Source organism: Scyliorhinus torazame, chromosome 10 (genome assembly GCF_047496885.1).
Source record: "Scyliorhinus torazame isolate Kashiwa2021f chromosome 10, sScyTor2.1, whole genome shotgun sequence".
NCBI lineage: Eukaryota > Metazoa > Chordata > Chondrichthyes > Carcharhiniformes > Scyliorhinidae > Scyliorhinus > Scyliorhinus torazame.
The window spans coordinates 130,047,731-130,065,602 of record NC_092716.1 but is presented as its reverse complement, the minus strand read 5'-3'; the positions used below and the strand labels follow the sequence as shown (position 1 = coordinate 130,065,602).

Genomic DNA, 17,872 nt, shown 5'->3' with positions numbered 1-17,872 from the left:
AGCTTTGACAAGGTGCCACACAAAAGATTGCTGCATAAGATAAAGATGCAAGGCATTAAGGGTAAAGTAGTAGCATGGATAGAGGATTGGTTAATTAATAGAAAGCAAAGAATGGGGATTAATGGGCGTTTCTCTGGTTGGTAATCAGTAGCTAGTGGTGTCCCTCAGGGATCAGTGTTGGGCCCACAACTGTTCACTATATACATAGATGATTTGGAGTTGGGGACCAAGGGCAATGTGTCCAAGTTTGCAGACGACACTAAGATAAGTGGTAAAGCAAAAAGTGCAGAGGATACTGGAAGTCTGCAGAGGGATTTGGATAGGCTAAGTGAATGGGCTAGGGTCTGGCAGATGGAATACAATGTTGACAAATGTGAGGTTATCCATTTTGGTAGGAATAACAGCAAAAGGGATTATTATTTAAATGATAAAATATTAAAACATGCTGCTGTGCAGAGAGACCTGGGTGTGCTAGTGCATGAGTCGCAAAAAGTTGGTTTACAGGTGCAAAAGGTGATTAAGGCGGCAAATGGAATTTTGCCCTTCATTGCTAGAGGGATGGAGTTTAAAACTAGGGAGTTTCTGCTGCAATTGTATAAGGTGTTAGTGAGACCACACCTGGAGTATTGTGTTCAGTTTTGGTCTCCTTACTTGAGAAAGGACGTACTGCCACTGGAGGGTGTGCAGAGGAGATTCACTAGGTTAATCCCAGAGCTGAAGGGGTTGGATTACGAGGAGAGGTTGAGTAGACTGGGACTGTACTCGTTGGAATTTAGAAGGATGAGGGGGGATCTTCTCGAAACATATAAAATTATGAAGGGAATAGACAGGATAGATGCGGGCAGGTTGTTTCCACTGGCGGGTGAAAGCAGAACGAGGGGGCATAGCCTCAAAATAAGGGGAAGTAGATTTAGGACTGAGTTTAGGAGAAACTTCTTCATGATTTCATTGAATGGTGGAGCAGGCTCGAGGGGCCAGATGGCCTACTCCTGCTCCTAGTTCTTATGTTCTTTGGACTGTGGGAGGAAACCGGAGCACCCGGAGGAAACCCACGCAGACACGGGGAGAATGTGCAGACTCCGCACAGACAGTGAACCAAGCCGGGAATCGTACCTGGGACCCTGGAGCTGTGAAGCAATTGTGCTAACCACCATGCTATCGTGCTGCCCTAGCAAAGTACCTAAGACTTGTGCTCCAGAACTTGCCACACCATTCACCAGGCTGTTCCCGTACAGCTGCAACACTGGCATCTACCCGGCAATGTGGGAAGTTGTGTCCTGTACACAAGTAACAGGACAAATCCAACCCAGCCAATTACCACCATCAGTCTACTCTCCATCATCAGTGAAGTGATGGAAAATATCCACATTTCCTACTGTCGAACATCATGAACAAATACATTTGCATCTCATTATTGTGGTCATATACCAGAATCACTCACCCATGTCAAATTTAAACTTCCCACTAGCATGATTTCAGAACAGCCTGATTTACAACTGCCTTTGAAAGGTGTGCACCTGGTGACCTGAGCTGAGAGGGTAACATGGAATTGAATGCATGCAACCTAGTGCGGTGCTTGCTAGGATCTCAGAAGGAAGTGGCTCCGTAGATTCAGGCTGCGGGAGGGGAAGGGAATAGTCAGAGGCAAGACTCCACAGTGGCTTCGTCATGAATGACTTATGGTAAAGGGGCAAGTGTAGCAGTGCCAGAGAGAAAGGAACCTTGGGGCAAGGGATCCAGTGTGTGTGTGTGGGGGGGGGGGGGGGGGGGGGGGGGGGGGGGATTGGAAAAGCATTTCATGATTGAGCATTCTTCTGTATCTGACACAGTTTAATATCAGCTCAACTGCCACACTTACAGTCGGAGTTCAGAAGAAATTAGGCCTACCCAAGCAATACTAATTCTTGAGTGCCAATGACTGTGCCTGCCTTCCCCTCATATGCAGACTTCAAAATCAAAACCGGTGTTATGGGGCTTCAGACCGAATGGGCTACTGGGCAAATTTGAGGATTCTCTGGTGGCGGGTGGGCATGTATCACCCATTGAGGGTGACACTCCGAACACCCAGCATTATAGTTATTTGGGCATGGAACATTAACCACCCTCAATTTAGGCACCGTCAAGAGTTACTCAGCTCCTGACTTCATTACAGCCTTCGTTCAAACGTGGACAAAAGAGCGGAATGCCAGAGGTGAGGGGCGAGTGGTTGCCCTCGACCTCATTTGATCAAGTATGGCATGGCATCAAGAAGCCTCAGCAAAACTGGGAATCATGGGGGAACCCCTTCACTAGTCGGTGTCATGCTTAGCACAAATGAAGATGGTTGTGCTGAATGGAAGTAAATCATCTCAGTTCCAGGACATCACTGCAGGAGTTCCTCAGGGTGGTGTCCTAGACCCAACCATCTTCAGCTGCTTCATTAATGACCTTCTTTCCAACATAAAGTCAGATGTGGGGATGTTCGCTGATGACTGCACAATGTCGAGCACCATTCGTATCCAGGCTGGGACTGACAAGTGGCAAGTTACATGGGCACCACAGAAGTGCAAGACAATGACCATCTCCAATAAGAGAGAATCAAACCATTGCCCATTGATATTTAATGGCATTATCATCACTGAATCCCCCACTATCAACATCCTGGGATTTACCATTGACCAGAAACTGAACTGGACTAGTCACATTAATACTGTTGCTGCCAGAGCAGGTCACAGGCTTGGAATCCGGCAATGAGTAACTCACCTCCTGAATCCCCAAAGCCTGTCCACCATCTGCAAGGCACAAGTCAGGAGTGTAATGGAATACTCTCCATTTGCCTGGATGAGTGCAGCTCCAACACCACTCAAGAAGCTCGACACCCAAATTGAGATGATGGGGATTTTATAAAGAGGGTGCTAGGGAAGATTCCGGACCTGGATTCGCACAGGCTGATTATGGGAGGGGATTTTAATACGGTTATTGATCCAGGCCTGGACCGGTCATGCTCGAGAGCGGGTAAGGTGCCAGCAATGGCAAAGGAGCTGAAAGGGTTCATGGAGCAGATTGGGGGGGATCCATGGAGATTTAGGCAGCCGAGGGCCAAGGAATTTTCTTTTTACTCCCACATACACAAGGTGTATTCCCGGATAGATTTGTCGTGGGCAGGGCCTTGCTGGCAGGGGTGGTGGACACGGGGTACTCGGCGATCACAATCTCAGACCATGCTCCACACTGGGTTGATCTGCAGGTTAGTATGGATAGCAAGCAGCACCCACAATGGAGGTTGGATGTAGGGCTATTGGCGGACGAAGCGGTGTGCGAGAGGTTGAGGAAGTGCATGCTGAACTACCTGCAGGTAAACGATACGGGGGAAGTCTCAGTAGCGGTGGTCTGGGGTGCACTAAAGGCAGTGGTGAGAGGAGAGCTGATCTCGATCCGGGCTCACAGGGACAGGACGGATAGGGCAGAAATGGACCGACTAGTAAAAGAGATTCTACGAGTGGATAGGAGATATGCAGAGGCTCCAGAGGCAGGGCTTCTAAGGGAACGCCGGAGGCTACAGGCGGAATTCCACCGGGAGGGCAGTGGAACAGCTCAGAAAGGTGAAGGGGGCGATTTATGAGCACGGGGAGATGGCCAGCAGGATGCTTGCACAGCAGCTCAGAAAGAGGGAGGCAGCTAGAGAAATAGGGAAAGTTATTGACGGGGATGGGAACTGAGTTGGGGACTCGGCGGGGCTGAGCAAGATCTTTCGGGATTTTTATAGCAGGTTGTCCAGGTCGGAACCCCCTGCGGGGCTGGAGGGGCTGAGGCACCTTTTGCACGGGCTAACTTTCCCGAAGGTGGATGGGGAGCTGGTAGAAGGGCTGGGGGCCCCGATTGGGCTGGAGGAGATAGTGGAGGGTCTGAAGGCCATGCAGTCGGGCAAAGACCCGGGACCGGACGGTTACCCAGCCGAGTTCTATAAAAAGTTCTCTGGAATATTGGGGCCGGTGCTGATAAAGGTCTTAACGAGGCCAAGGAAAGAGGGGTTCTGCCCCAGACGATGTCACAGGCCATGATCTCGCGTATTCTGAAAAAGGACAAGGACCCGGAGCGATGTGGGTCTCACAGGCTGATTTCCTTGCTGAACGTAGATGCCAAACGTTTGGCCAAAATTTTGTCCTCCAGGATTGAGGACTGTGTACCGGACGTTATAGTGGAGGATCAGACTGGGTTCGTTAAGGGCAGGCAGCTGGTGTCCAATGTAAGAAGGCTGCTAAACGTGGTCATGATGCCCCCAGAAGGTAGGGAAGTTGAGGTGGTGGTCACGATGGACGCAGAAAAAGCCTTTGACCGGTGGTTGAGTGGGATTACTTATGGGAGGTGCTGGAGCAGATCGGGTTTGGAAGGGGTTTGTTGACTGGGTTAGGTTGCTGTACCGGGCTCTGGTTGCAACTGTACGGACAAACAGGACGACTTTGGATTATTTTAGACTGCACCGGGGGACGAGGCAGGGATGGCCCCTCTCCCCAATGCTGTTTGCGCTGGCGATAGAGCAAAGCCGCTGGCAATTGCTCTGAGGGCTTCAAAAGGCTGGAAGGGGTTGGTCCGGGGTAGGGTGGAGCACAGAGTCTTGCTGTATATGGATGACCAACTGCTGTATGTCTCAGGCCCAATAGAGGGGATGGAAGAAATTAAGGGAATTTTAGGGGAATTTGGCCGGTTTTCGGGGTATAAGCTCAATATGGGGAAGAGCGAGATGTTTGTGGTCCAGGAGATGCGACTGGGGGAACTGCCATTCAGAGTGGTAGGGGACAGTTTCAGGTACCTGGGTATCCAAGTGGCGAGGGATTGGGACAGGCTACATAAATTGAACTTGGCCCGGCTGGTGGATCAGATGAAGGAGGATTTCCAGAGATGGGATGCGCTTCCGTTGTCTCTGGCGGGCAGAGTGCAGTCGGTAAAAATGACAGTCCTCCCGAGATTCTTATTCGTCTTCCAATGCCTCCCCAGCTTTATCCCGCGGTCCTTTTTTAAGCGGATCAATAAGATTATCGTGGGCTTTGTGTGGGGGGGCAAGTCCCCCGTCTGAAGTGGGCAATGCTCGAGCGGAGTCGGGGGGGGATGGAGGGCTGGCGCTGCAGAATTTCAGCAATTACTACTGGGCGGCGAACATAGTCATGGTGAGGAGGTGGCTGGTGGTGGGTGAGCCGGCGAGGGTTCGCATGGAGGTGGCTTCTTTTAAGTGTACAAGTCTGGGGGCGCTGGTAGCGGCGCCCCTGCCGTTCCCGCCGGCGTGGTACTCCACTCCAGTGGTGGTGGCAGCCCTGAGTGTCTGGGGGCAGTGGAGGAGACATGTGGGAGCAGAGGGGACATCGGTGTGGTCCCCAATCTGAGATAACCATCGGTATGCCCCGGGGAGGATGGAAGGGGGGTTCCGAATTTGGCAGAGAGCGGGGATTGAGAGGATAGGGGACTTGTTCATAGAAGGAATCTTCCCGAATATGAGGGCGCTGGAGGAGAAGTTTGCATTGGCGGGGGGGAAATGAATTCCGATATTTACAGATACGGGACTTCCTGCGGAAGCAGGTATCAACCTTCCCACTCCTGCCGCTAAGGGGGATTCAGGACAGGGTGGTATCTAGAGGATGGATAGGGGTGGGGAGCGTCTCAGACATATATAGAGAGCTTATGGGTTTGGAGGAGACGCAGACCAAGGAGCTGATGCGAAAGTGGGAGGAGGAGCTGGGGGGGAGAGATAGAGGAGGGCCTCTGGGCGGACGCGTTGGGAAGGGTCAACGCGACCGCAACGTGTGCCAGGCTCAGCCTGATCCAATTTAAGGTTGTTCACCGGGCTCACATGACCGTGGCCCGGATGAGCAGATTCTTTGGGGTGGAGGACAGGTGTGCGAAGTGCGCGGGGGGGGGCCAGCGAATCATGTCCATATGTTCTGGGCATGTCCAAAATCTAGGGGATTTTGGCAGGGGTTTGTCGACGCCATGTCCACGGTCTTAAATACGAGGGTGGCAATGAGTCCAGAGACGGCGATTATAGGGGTATCGCAGGATCCGGGAATCCAGGAGGAGGAAGAGGCAGACGTTCTGGCCTTTGCTTCCCTGGTAGCGCGGAGGCGCATATTACTAGCATGGAGGGACTCAAAAGCCCCCGAAATCGGAGACCTGGCTTCCTCTGCCTGGAGAAAATTAAGTTCGACATGAGAGGGTCTCTGTTAGGGTTCGCCCAGAGTTGGCAACCATTCGTCGACTTCCTTGCAGAGAATTAATTGTCAGCAGAAGGGGGGGGGGGGCCTCTTGCTTGTTGAGCTATTCCTTTGAAGTTACCCTACATAGCAATGGCGTAGACGGTTTAGTGGAGTTATCTGTTATCCTTCGCTGAAGATTGCTTCTGTACTGACGATGGTGGGGAGGGAAATGAGGTTGACTGCAAGCTGCCGGTGCTTGCTGCCACAACCCTCTCATAGGATCACTCTCTGAAACAGATCACACCTTCTGGCTGTCGCACACAGGCAGATTGGTGCGAACATTCTGTCACTGAGTGCTTTACCACCGGTTGAAAAGTCTAAGACCTCCAGACAGCCATCACTGACATCAGGAAGAACTTCATCTTTGCCGAATTGCTGTTAGAAACCTTTTAAAAAGATACACCTTCATCAGACAGAATTGTTTTTTTTAATGGCAATGTGACTTGGTCAAATTTGATGAAGGACAGGCCCGACCCTGAACAAATAATTGATAATTATGGCATGCTGTTAAACAATGAATAATTTTAAAACAAAATGTAACATCTTAGGGCAGCTCAGTGGTTAGCACAGCTGCCTCACAGTTCCAGGGTCCCGGGTTCAATTCCGGCCTTGGGTGACTGTGTGGAGTTTGACCATTCTCCCAGTGTCTCCATGGGTTTCCTCCACGTGCTCCGGTTTCCTCCCGCAGTCCAAAATGTGCAGGTTGGGTGGAATGGCCAAGTTAAATTGCCCCCTAGTGTCCAAAGATGTGCAAGTTAGGTATGGTTACGGGGATAGGGTGGGAGAGTGTACCTCGCAGAGTGCTGCTTCAGAGGGTCGGTGCAGAGTCGGTGGGTTGAATGGTCTTGTTCTGCACTGTAGGGATTCCATGGTTCTATGAATTTCTTGCCAGATCTTGTTCTGTGAGGTCAGCAGCAAGCGATCTTGATTTATCACTGACCACATTCTCTGGGCGAGTGTATCCACTATTCTTTTTTACACCAGCTCCATTTGTGGTTCCCTTATTCATATGCCTGTTTGTTTACACTGAGTTTTGACTTCAAATTACCATCACCACAGAACATCTCAGAAAAAACCCTCCTCCATCTGAGTTTGAGACATCAGTTTACAAAGAATGACATGACCCCTTCATTCAGCTGCTCACCTCTTCCCGCTCGTACAAGGAGTTGAGGAAGTCTTTGTAACGACGTCGCAGGTACTGGCCCAGCTCGTAGTGTTGCCTCATTCCAACCTGTAAAAAAGCCGCAGAAATCCTGATCATCAAAGGAGAATACAGATCAGTAGCAGACTTCAACTTCCAATAATCCACCTCAACAACAGGCTGATCCAGCACAACGTGTACACACATTACCCAGCGAGCGCACACGCCACCCAGTAAGCACACACACCACCCAGCAAGCGTATTGACAATGAGTACACGCATCACCCAGAGTGGGAATAGACAGTAAGTGTACACGTCATTCAGCGAACGTGCACATCACCCAGAGTGGGAACAGACAGTGAGTGTACACGTCATTCAGCGAATGCGCACATCTCGCAGAGTGGGAATAGACAGTGAGTGTACACGTCATTCTGCGAACGCGCACATCACCCAGAGTGAGAATAGACAGTGCGTGTACACGTCATTCAGCGAATGCGCACATCACCCACCGTGGGAATAGACAGTGAGTGTACACGTCATTCAGCGAATGCGCACATCACCCAGAGTGGGAATAGACAGTAAGTACACATATCACCCAGTGAGTCACGCCGAGCAAGTGACCAAGTGTGTAGATGAGGGTCGTGCAGTTTTTTGATTTGATTTATTATTGTCACATGTATTAGTATACAGTGAAAAGTATTGTTGCTTGCTGTACAAACAATGCATACCATACATAGGGAAGGAAGAAGAGACTGCAGAATATAATGTTAGTTATAGCAAGGTGTAGAGAAAAGATCAACTTAATACGAGGCAGGTCCATTCAAAAGCCTGATGGCAGTAGTGAAGAAGCTGTTCTAGAGTTGGTTGGTACATGACCTCAAACTTTGGTATCTTTTTCCTGACAGAAGAAGGTGGAAGAGAGTATGTCCGGGGTGCGTGGGGCCCTTAATTATGCTGGCTGCCTTTCTGAGGCAGAGGGAATTACAGATAGAGACAATGGATGGGAGGCTGGATTGTGTGCTGGACTGGGCTACATTCACAACCTTTTGTAGTTTCCTGCAGAGCAGGAACCACACCAAACCAGAAAGAATGCTTTCTATGGTGCATCTGTGGAAGTTGGTGAGAGTCGTAGCTGACACGCAAAATTTCCACAGTCTTCTGAGAAAGTAGAGTCATTGGTGGGCTTTCTTAACTATAGTGTCGGCATGGGGGGACGAAGACAGGTTGTTGGTGATCTGTACACCCAAAAACCTGAAGCTCTCAACTCTTTCAACTTCGTTCCTATTGAGGTAGACAGGGAGGGGGAGGATCCAGTTGTTGTGGTCCATGTCGGTACCAACAACATAAGCAAGTCTAGGAAAAAGGACCTGTTTAGAGATTATAAAGAGCTAGGATTCAAATTAAAAAACAGGTCCTCAAGGGTCATAATCTCCGGATTACTGCCCGAGCCACGTGCAAATTGGCATAGGGAGGCAAGAATAAGGGAAGTTAACACGTGGCTGAAAGAGTGGGGTGGGAAAGAGGGGTTCCTTTTCATGGGACACTGGCATCAGTTTTGGGACAGGGAGAACTAGAGATTGGGGGGGGGGGGGGGGGGGGGGGGAAAGAGAAGTCAGGGAACCAAGACATGAAGTAATCAGTGGGAAGCGTAGCTGCTTAGGAATACAAAAAAGGAGAGGTTACGATAGTCCCCATCCCACAAAATATGACACAGTGTATGGAAAGGCTCAGTAAACCAAGGTCCACCACACTAAGAAAACAAAAAGGGACTGTCAATAGAGAATTAAAGGTGCTATATTTAAATGCGCGCAGTGTACGGAAAAAGGTAGATGAGCTTGTGGCCCAGATTGTGACTGGCAGGTATGATGTGGTAGGCATCACAGAGACGTGGTTGCAGGGGGTTCAGGACTGGCATTTAAACATCCAGGGATTCACAACCTATCGAAAAGACAGAGATGTGGGCAGAGGACTAAACGACATAGGGTCAGATGATGTGGAGTCTGACTGGGTAGAGTTGAGGAACCACAAAGGCAAAAAAAACATAATGGGAGTTATGTACAGGCCTCCTAAGTGGTCAGGACCAGGGGCACAAAATGCACCACAAAATAGAAAGTGCATGTCAGAAAGGCAAGGTCACAGTGATCATGGGGGACTTCAATATGCAGGTGGACTGGGCAAATAAAGCTGCCAGTGGACCCAAGGAAAGGGAATTTATTGAATGTTTACAGGAGGGCTTTTTGGAACAGCTTGTGATGGAGCCCACGAGGGAACAGGCCATTCTGGACTTAGTGTTATGTAATGAGCCAGACTTGATTAAAGATCTTAAAGTAAGGGAACACTTAGGATGCAGTGATCATAATATGGTAGAATTCAATCTCCAATTTGAAAGAAAGAAGGTAGAATCAGATGTAAAGGTGTTACAGTTAAATAAAGGTAACTACAGGGGCATGAGGGAGGAACTGACGAAAACTGACTGGGAGCAGAGCCTAGTGGGAAAGACAGTAGAACAGCAATGGCAGGAGTATCTGGGAGTAATTGAGGACACAGTACAGAGGTTCATCCCAAAGAAAAGAAAGGTTATCAGAGGGGATTGGGCAGCCATGGCTGACAAAGGAAGTTAGGGAATGCATCAAAGCAAAAGAGAAAGCCTATAATGTGGCAAAGAGTAGTGGGAAGTCAGAAGATTGGGAAGGCTACAAAAACAAACAGAGGATAACAAAGAGAGAAATAAGGAAAGAGAAGATCAATTATGAAGGTAGGTTAGCCAGTAACATTAGGAATGATAGTAAAAGCTTCTTTAAATACATTAAAAACAAACGGGAGGCAAAAGTTGACATTGGGCCGCTCCAAAATGACGCTGGTAATCTAGTGATGGGAGACAAGAAAAAAGCTGAGGAACTAAATAAGTACTTTGCGTCAGTCTTCACAGTAGAAGACATGAGTAATATCCCAACAATTCAGGAGAGTCAGGGGGCAGAGTTGAATATGGTAGCCATCACAAAGGAGAAACTAAGAGGTCTAAAAATTGATAAATCTCCAGGCCCAGATGGGCTACATCCCAGAGTTCTAAAGGAGATAGCTGAAGAAATAGTGGAGGCGTTAGTTATGATCTTTCAAATGTCACTGGAGTCAGGGAAAGTCCCAGAGGATTGGAAAATCGCTGTTGTAACTCCCCTGTTCAAGAAGGGAACAAGGAAAAAGATGGAAAATGATAGGCCAATTAGCCTAACCTCGGTTGTTGGCAAGATTCTAGAATCCATCGTTAAGGATGAGATTTCTAAATTCTTGGAAGTGCAGGGTCGGATTAGGACAAGTCAGCATGGATTTAGTAAGGGGAGGTCGTGCCTGACAAACCTGTTAAGAGTTCTTTGAAGAGATAACAAATAGGTTAGACGAAGGAGAGCCAATGGATGTTATCTATCTTGACTTCCAAAAGGCCTTTGATAAGGTGCCTCACGGGAAACTGCTGCCCATGGTATTCGAGGCAAGGTACTAACATGGATTGACGATTGGCCGTCAGGCAGAGAGTTGGCATAAAAGATTCTTTGTTGGAATGGCAACCGGTGATGAGTGGTGTCCCACAGGGTTCAGTGTTGGGGCCACAGCTGTTCTCTTTATCTATTAACGATCTAGATGACGGGACTGGGGGCATTCTGGCTAAGTTTGCCGATGATACAAAGATAGGTGAGTATTGAGGTGGGGAGGCTGCAGAAAGATTTAGACAGTTTAGGAGAGTGGTCCAAGAAATGGCTGATGAAATTCAAAGTGGGCAAGTGCGAGGTCTTGCACTTTGGAAAAAAGAATAGAGGCATGGACTATTTTCTAAACGGTGACAAAATTCATAATGCTGAAGTGCAAAGGGACTTGGGAGTCCTAGTCCAGGATTCTCTAACGGTAAACTTGCAGGTTGAGTCCGTAATTAAGAAAGCAAATGCAATGTTGTCATTCATCTCAAGATGCTTGGAATATAAAAGCAGGGATGTACTTCTGAAGCTTTATAAAGCATTAGTTAGGCCCAATTTAGAATACTGTGAGCAATTTTGGGCCCCACACCTCAGGAAGGACATACTGGCACTGGAGAGTGTCCAGCGGAGATTCACACGGATGATCAAAGGAATGGTAGGCCTAACATACGATGAACGTCTGAGGATCCTGGGATTATATAAGAACATAAGAATTAGGAACAGGAGTAGGCCATCTGACCCCTCGAGCCTGCTCCGCCATTTAATGAGATCATGGCTGATCTTTGTGGACTCAGCTCCACTCTCCAGCCCGTACACCATATCCCCGAATCCCTTTATTCTTTAGAAAGGCATCTATCTTTTTCTTAAAAACGTTTAAAGAAGGAGCCTCAACTGCTTCACTGGGCAAGGAATTCCAGAGATTCACAACTCTTTGGGTGAAGAAGTTCTTCCTACACTCTACCTCCCCTTATTTTGAGGCTATGCCCCCTCGTTCTGCTTTCCCCGACCAGTGGAAACAACCTGCCCACATCTATCCTATCTATTCCCTTCATAATTTCATATGTCTCAATAAGATCCCCCCGCATCCTTCTAAACTCCAATGAGTACAGTCCCAGTCTACTCAACCTCTCGTCATAATCTAATCCCCTCAACTCTGGGATCAACCTAGTGAATCTCCTCTGCACTCCCTCCAGTGCCAATATGTCCTTTCTCAGGTAAGGAGACCAAAACTGAACACAATACTCCAGATGCGGCCTCACCAACACCCTATACAATTGCAGCATAACCTCACTAGTCTTTCATAGAATTTACATAGCAGAAGGAGGCCATTCAGTCTATCGAGTCTGCACCGGTTCTTGGAAAGAGCACCCTATCCAAGGTCAACACCGCCACCCTATCCCCATAACCCAGTAACCCCACCCAACACCAAGGGCAATTTTGGACACTAAGGGCAATTTATCATGGCCAATCCACCTAACCCGCACATCTTTGGACTGTGGGAGGAAACCGGAGCACCCGGAGGAAACCCACGCACACACGGGGAGGATGTGCAGACTCCACACAGACAGTGACCAGAATCGAACCTGGGACCCTGGAGCTGTGAAGCAATTTTGCTATCCACAAGGCTACCGTGCTGCCCCAATAATGATCCTTCCGCAGGTTCACCTACGGAAACCTTGTTACGACTTTTACTTCCTCTAGATAGTCAAGTTTGATCGTCTTCTCGGCGCTCCGCCAGGGCCGTCGCCGACTCCGGCGGGGCCGATCCGAGGACCTCACTAAACCATCCAATCGGTAGTAGCGACGGGCGGTCTTGAACTTCATCCCTCTAGCAATGAAAGACAAAACTCGATTAGCCTTCTTAATCACCTGTTGCACCTGCACACCAACTTTTTGCGACTCGTGCACTAGCACACCCAGGTCCCTCTGCACAGCAGCATGTTTTAACATCTTACCGTTTAAATAATAATCCATTCTGCTGTTATTCCTCCCAAAATGGATAGCCTCACACTTGGCAACATTGAATTCCATCTACCAGACCATAGCCCATTCGCCTAACCTATCCAAATCCTTCTGCAGACTTCCGGTATCCTCTGCACTTTTTGCTTCACCACTCATCTTAGTGTCGTCTGCAAACTTTGACACATTGCACTTGGTCCCCAACTCCAAATCGTCTACGTAAATTGTGAACAACTGCGGGCCCAACACTGATCCTTGAGGGACCCCACTAGTTACAGGTTGCCAACCAGAGAAACACCCATTTATCCACACTCTCTGCTTTCTGTTAGTTAACCAATCCTCTACCCATGCTACCACTTTACCCACAATGCCATGCATCTTTAGTTTATGCAGCAACCTTTTGTGTGGCACCTTGTCAAAAGCTTTCTGGAAATCCAGATATACCACATCCATTGGCTCCCCATTATCTACTGCACTGGTAACGGCCTCAAAAAATTCTACCAAATTAGTCAGACACGACCTACCCTTTGTGAACCCAGGCTGCGTCTGCCCAATGGGACAATTTCCCTCCAGGTGCCCCGCTATTTCCTCCTTAAATGATAGATTCCAGCATTTTCCCTACAACCGAAGTTAAGCTTACCGGCCTATAATTACCCGCTTTCTGCCGACCTCCTTTTTTAAACAGTAGTGTCACGTTTGCTACTTTCCAATCCTCTGGGACCACCCCAGAGTCTAGTGAATTTTGATAAATTATCACTAGTGCGTTTACAATTTCCCTAGCCATCTCTTTTAACACTCTGGGATGCATCCCATCAGGGCCAGGAGACTTGTCTACCTTTAGCCCCATTAGCTTGCCCAATACTGCCTCCTTAGTGATTACAATCATCTCAAGGTCCTCACCTATCAAATCCTTATTTCCTTCAGTCACTGGCATGTTATTTGTGTCCTCCACTGTGAAGACTGGCCCAAAAAACCTGTTCAGTTCCTCAGCCATTTCCCCGTCTCCTATTATTAAATCTCCCTTCTCATCTTCCAAAGGACCAATATTTACCTTAGCCACCCTTTTTTGTCTTATATATTTGTAGAAGCTTTTACTATCTGCTTTTATGTTCTGAGCCGGTTTACTTTCATAGTCTACCTTACTCTTCTTTATGGCTTTTTTAGTAGCTTTCTGTTGTCCCCTAAAGACTTCCCAGTCCTCTAGTCTCCCACTAATTTTTGCCGCTTTGTATGTTTTTTCCTTCAATTTGATAACTCTCCCTCACCTCCTTAGATATCCACGGTCGATTTTTCCCCTTTCTACCGTCTTTCTTTTTTGTCGGTATGAACCTTTTCTGAACACTGTGAAAGATCGCTCGGAAGGTTCTCCACTGTTCCTCAACTGCTTCACCATGAAGTCTTTGCTCCCAGTCTACCTTAGCTAGTTCTTCTCTCATCCCATTGTAATCGCCTTTGTTTAAGCACAAAACACTAGTGTTTGATTTTACCTTGTCATTCTCCAACTGTATTTTAAATTCCACCATATTGTGGTCGCTCCTTCCAAGAGGATCCCGAACTATGAGATCATTAATCAATCCTGCTTCATTACACAGGACCAGATCTAGGACCGCTTGTTCCCTTGTAGGTTCCATTACATACTGTTCCAGAAAATTATCCCGGGCACATTCTATAAACTCCTCCTCAAGGCTGCCTTTACCAACCTGGTTAAACCAATCGATATGCAGATTAAAATCTCCCATGATAACCGCTGTACCATTTCTACATGCATCCGTTATTTCTTTGCTTATTGCCTGCCCTACCATCCTGTTACTATTTGGTGGCCGATAGACTACTCCTATCAGTGACCTTTTCGCCTTACTATTCTGGATTTCCACCCAAATTGATTCAACCTTGTACTCCATAGCACCAATATCATCCCTACTATTGCCCGGATGCCATCCTTAAACAACAAAGCTACACCACCGCCCTTACCGTCCATTCTATCCTTTCGTATAGTCCGATACCCTTGGATATTTAACTCCCAGTCGTGACCATCTTTTAACCATGTTTCAGTAATGGCCACTACATCATAGTCATTCACGATGATTTGCGCCATCAACACATTTACCTTATTTCGTATACTACGAGCATTCAGGTAAAGTACACTTATGCTGTTTTTTATGTCTTTGTTATGAATCCTAACACCTTGATCAGTAACTTTTCGCAATTTATTTTTCCTCTTACCCTTTCTCCTAATTTTCCTGGTCTTTGAACCCATATCTCTACATAATAACCTGTCACGTAACCTGCTGCCTTGATCTCCATTAACCATTATACTGTCCATAGCTTTACACTTCCCTTCCCCCCAACTTGCTAGTTTAAAGTCCTTGTGACCAACCTATTTATCCTATTCGCTAGAACACTGGTCCCAGAATGGTTCAGGTGAAGACCGTCCCAACGGTACAGGTCCCTCCTGCCCCAGTACTGATGACAGTGCCCCGTGAAATGGAATCCCTCTTTCCCGCACCACTTCTTTAGCCACGTGTTAACTTCTCTAATTTTCTCAACCCTATGCCAATTGGCACGTGGCTCGGGTAGTAATCCAGAGATTATAACCCTGGAGGACCTGCTCTTTAATTTAGTCCCTAGTATTTGATAATCCCCAAATAGGTCCTCTTTCCTAGTCTTACATTTGTTGTTAGTCCCAAAGTGGACCACAACAACTGGATCCTCCCCCTCCCTCTCCAAAATCCTTTCAAGCCGATCAGAGATGTCCCTCACCCTGGCACCGGGCAGGCATCATACCATGCGGGACTCTCGATCTGGCTTACAAAGGATGCCATCAATCCCCCGAATTATAGAATCCCCTACAACTACCACTTGTCTTTTTGCTCCCCCCTCTTGAATGGCTTCCTGTACCACGGTGCAGTGGTCAGTCAACGCATCCTCCCTACAGCCCTCTTCCTCATCCACACAGGGAGCAAGTACCTCATACCTGTTGGACAAGGTCAAGGGCTGAGGCTCCTCAACTCCTAAACTCAGGATCCCCCTACCTGCCTCCCTTGCCGTCACACCACTCTGTCCCTGACCACTGTCCGAATTAACAGAACTTACTCTACCGGGTGTGACTGCCTCCTGAAACAAAGCGTCCAGGTAATGTTCCCCCTCCCTGATGTGCCGCAGTGTGTGCCGCTCGGTCTCCAGCTCATCAATTCTGAGCCGAAGTTCCTCGAGCAGCCAACACTTGCTGCAGATGTGGTCACTGACGGTGTCAATGGGATCCACCAGTTCCATCATCATACAGCAACAGCACATCACCTGTCCAGCCATATTCAACTAGATAATTAATTTAAATATTTTTTTTTAAAAAATTTCTTTATAGAACCTCAAGGATAAACCCGAACACCAACAAAAACACAGCCACTCACCCGAACTCAGTCACTCACCTAAACTCAGATGCACTCTGTTCCAAATAGCACTCCGTGTCTAAAGGCACTCCTGCCACACCTTTTGTGCACTCACCTCTCCCAGCACTGTCCCGGCTCTCTCCTCCCGCGCTTTTTAAATCTCCCTGCTCTCTCCTCCGGCGCTGTTTTCGCTGTCCCGGCTCTCTCTGCTCCCATGCTGTTTTCGCTGTCCCGGCTCTCACCTCCCGCGCTTTTTAAATTTCCCGTCTCTCTCCTCCGGCGCTGTTTTCGCTGTCCCGGCTCGCTCTGCTCCCGCGATGTTTTCGCTGTCCCGGCTCTCTCCTCCCGCGCTTTTTAAATCTCCCGGCTCTCTCCTCCGGCGCTGTTTTCGCTGTCCCGGCTCGCTCTGCTCCCGCGCTGTTTTCGCTGTCATTGGAGTTTAGGAGGTTATGGGGAGATCTAATAGAAACTTACAAGATAATGAATGGCTTAGATAGGGTGGACGTAGGGAAGTTGTTTCCATTAGCAGGGGAGACTAGGACCCGGGGGCACAGCCTTAGAATAAAAGGGAGTCACTTTAGAACAGAGATGAGGAGAAATTTCTTCAGCCAGAGAGTGGTGGGTCTGTGGAATTCATTGCCACAGAGGGCGGTGGAGGCCGGGACGTTGAGTGTCTTTAAGACAGAAGTTGATAAATTCTTGATTTCTCGAGGAATTAAGGGCTATGGAGAGCGGGTAAATGGAGTTGAAATCAGCCATGATTGAATGGTGGAGTGGACTCGATGGGACAAATGGCCTTACTTCCGGTCGTATGTCTTATGGCATGTTCTCCACTACGCTTCCTGAAGTCAATAACAATCTCCTTCGTTTTGTTGACATTGAGGGAGAGATTATTGTCGTCGCACCAGTTCACCAGATTCTATATCTCATTCCTGTACTCTGTCTCGTCATTGTTTGAAATCCGACCCACTACGGTGGTGTCATCAGCAAATTTGAAAATCAAATTGGAGGGGGAATTACTGTAGTGGCGTTATCGTTCAGCCTGGTCACAGAGTTTTTAAATACTGACCAGTCCATTGACTCCAAGCAGTCCCGTAGGAGATCATCCAATTCCTCAGACAAACAATGCACGACTTTCTTTGACGGATTCTCCCGCTTCAGTTTTGTTGATGTAGTCTACATGGATTTCAGCAAAGCCTTTGACAAGGTCTCACATGGGAGACTGATAAAGAAGCCAAATGCACATGGGATACAAGGTAATTTGAAAAGATGGATTCAAAATTTGCTTCGCTGTAAGAGGGTGCTTTCGTGACTGGAAGCCAGTGTCCAGTGGCGTACCACAGGGATCTGTGCTGGGCTCCCAATTATTCGTCATTTAAAAAACAACATGGATGATTATGTGGGGGATAGGATCAGTAGGTTTGTGGGTGACACAAGATTGGTCAGGTGGTTAACAGTGAGGTTGAGTGTCATTGGTTACAGGAAGATATAGACAGGATGGTCAAATGGGCAGAAGAGTGGCAGATGGAATTTAACCTTGAAACGTGCGAGGTGATAAAGAACAATAAACAAAGAACAGTACAGAACAAGAACAGGCCCTTCAGTCCTCCAAGCCTGCGCCGACTATGCAGCCCGTCTAACCCAAAACCTTTGACACTGCCGGGGCCAGTTTCCCTCAATTCTCATCCTATTCATGTA

At 48.0% G+C, this 17,872-nt stretch overlaps 1 protein-coding gene across 1 annotated transcript in view; it reads right to left on the bottom strand.

Moving 5' to 3' along the window:
* The window catches only part of LOC140430925 (prostatic acid phosphatase-like), a 188,279-nt gene that overhangs the window by 85,953 nt on the left and 84,454 nt on the right, over window positions 1-17,872 (bottom strand). The window contains exon 3 of the mRNA XM_072518735.1: window positions 7,369-7,455. Coding sequence (XP_072374836.1) covers window positions 7,369-7,455 — 87 coding nt within the window. The remainder of the gene's footprint in view (window positions 1-7,368; window positions 7,456-17,872) is intronic.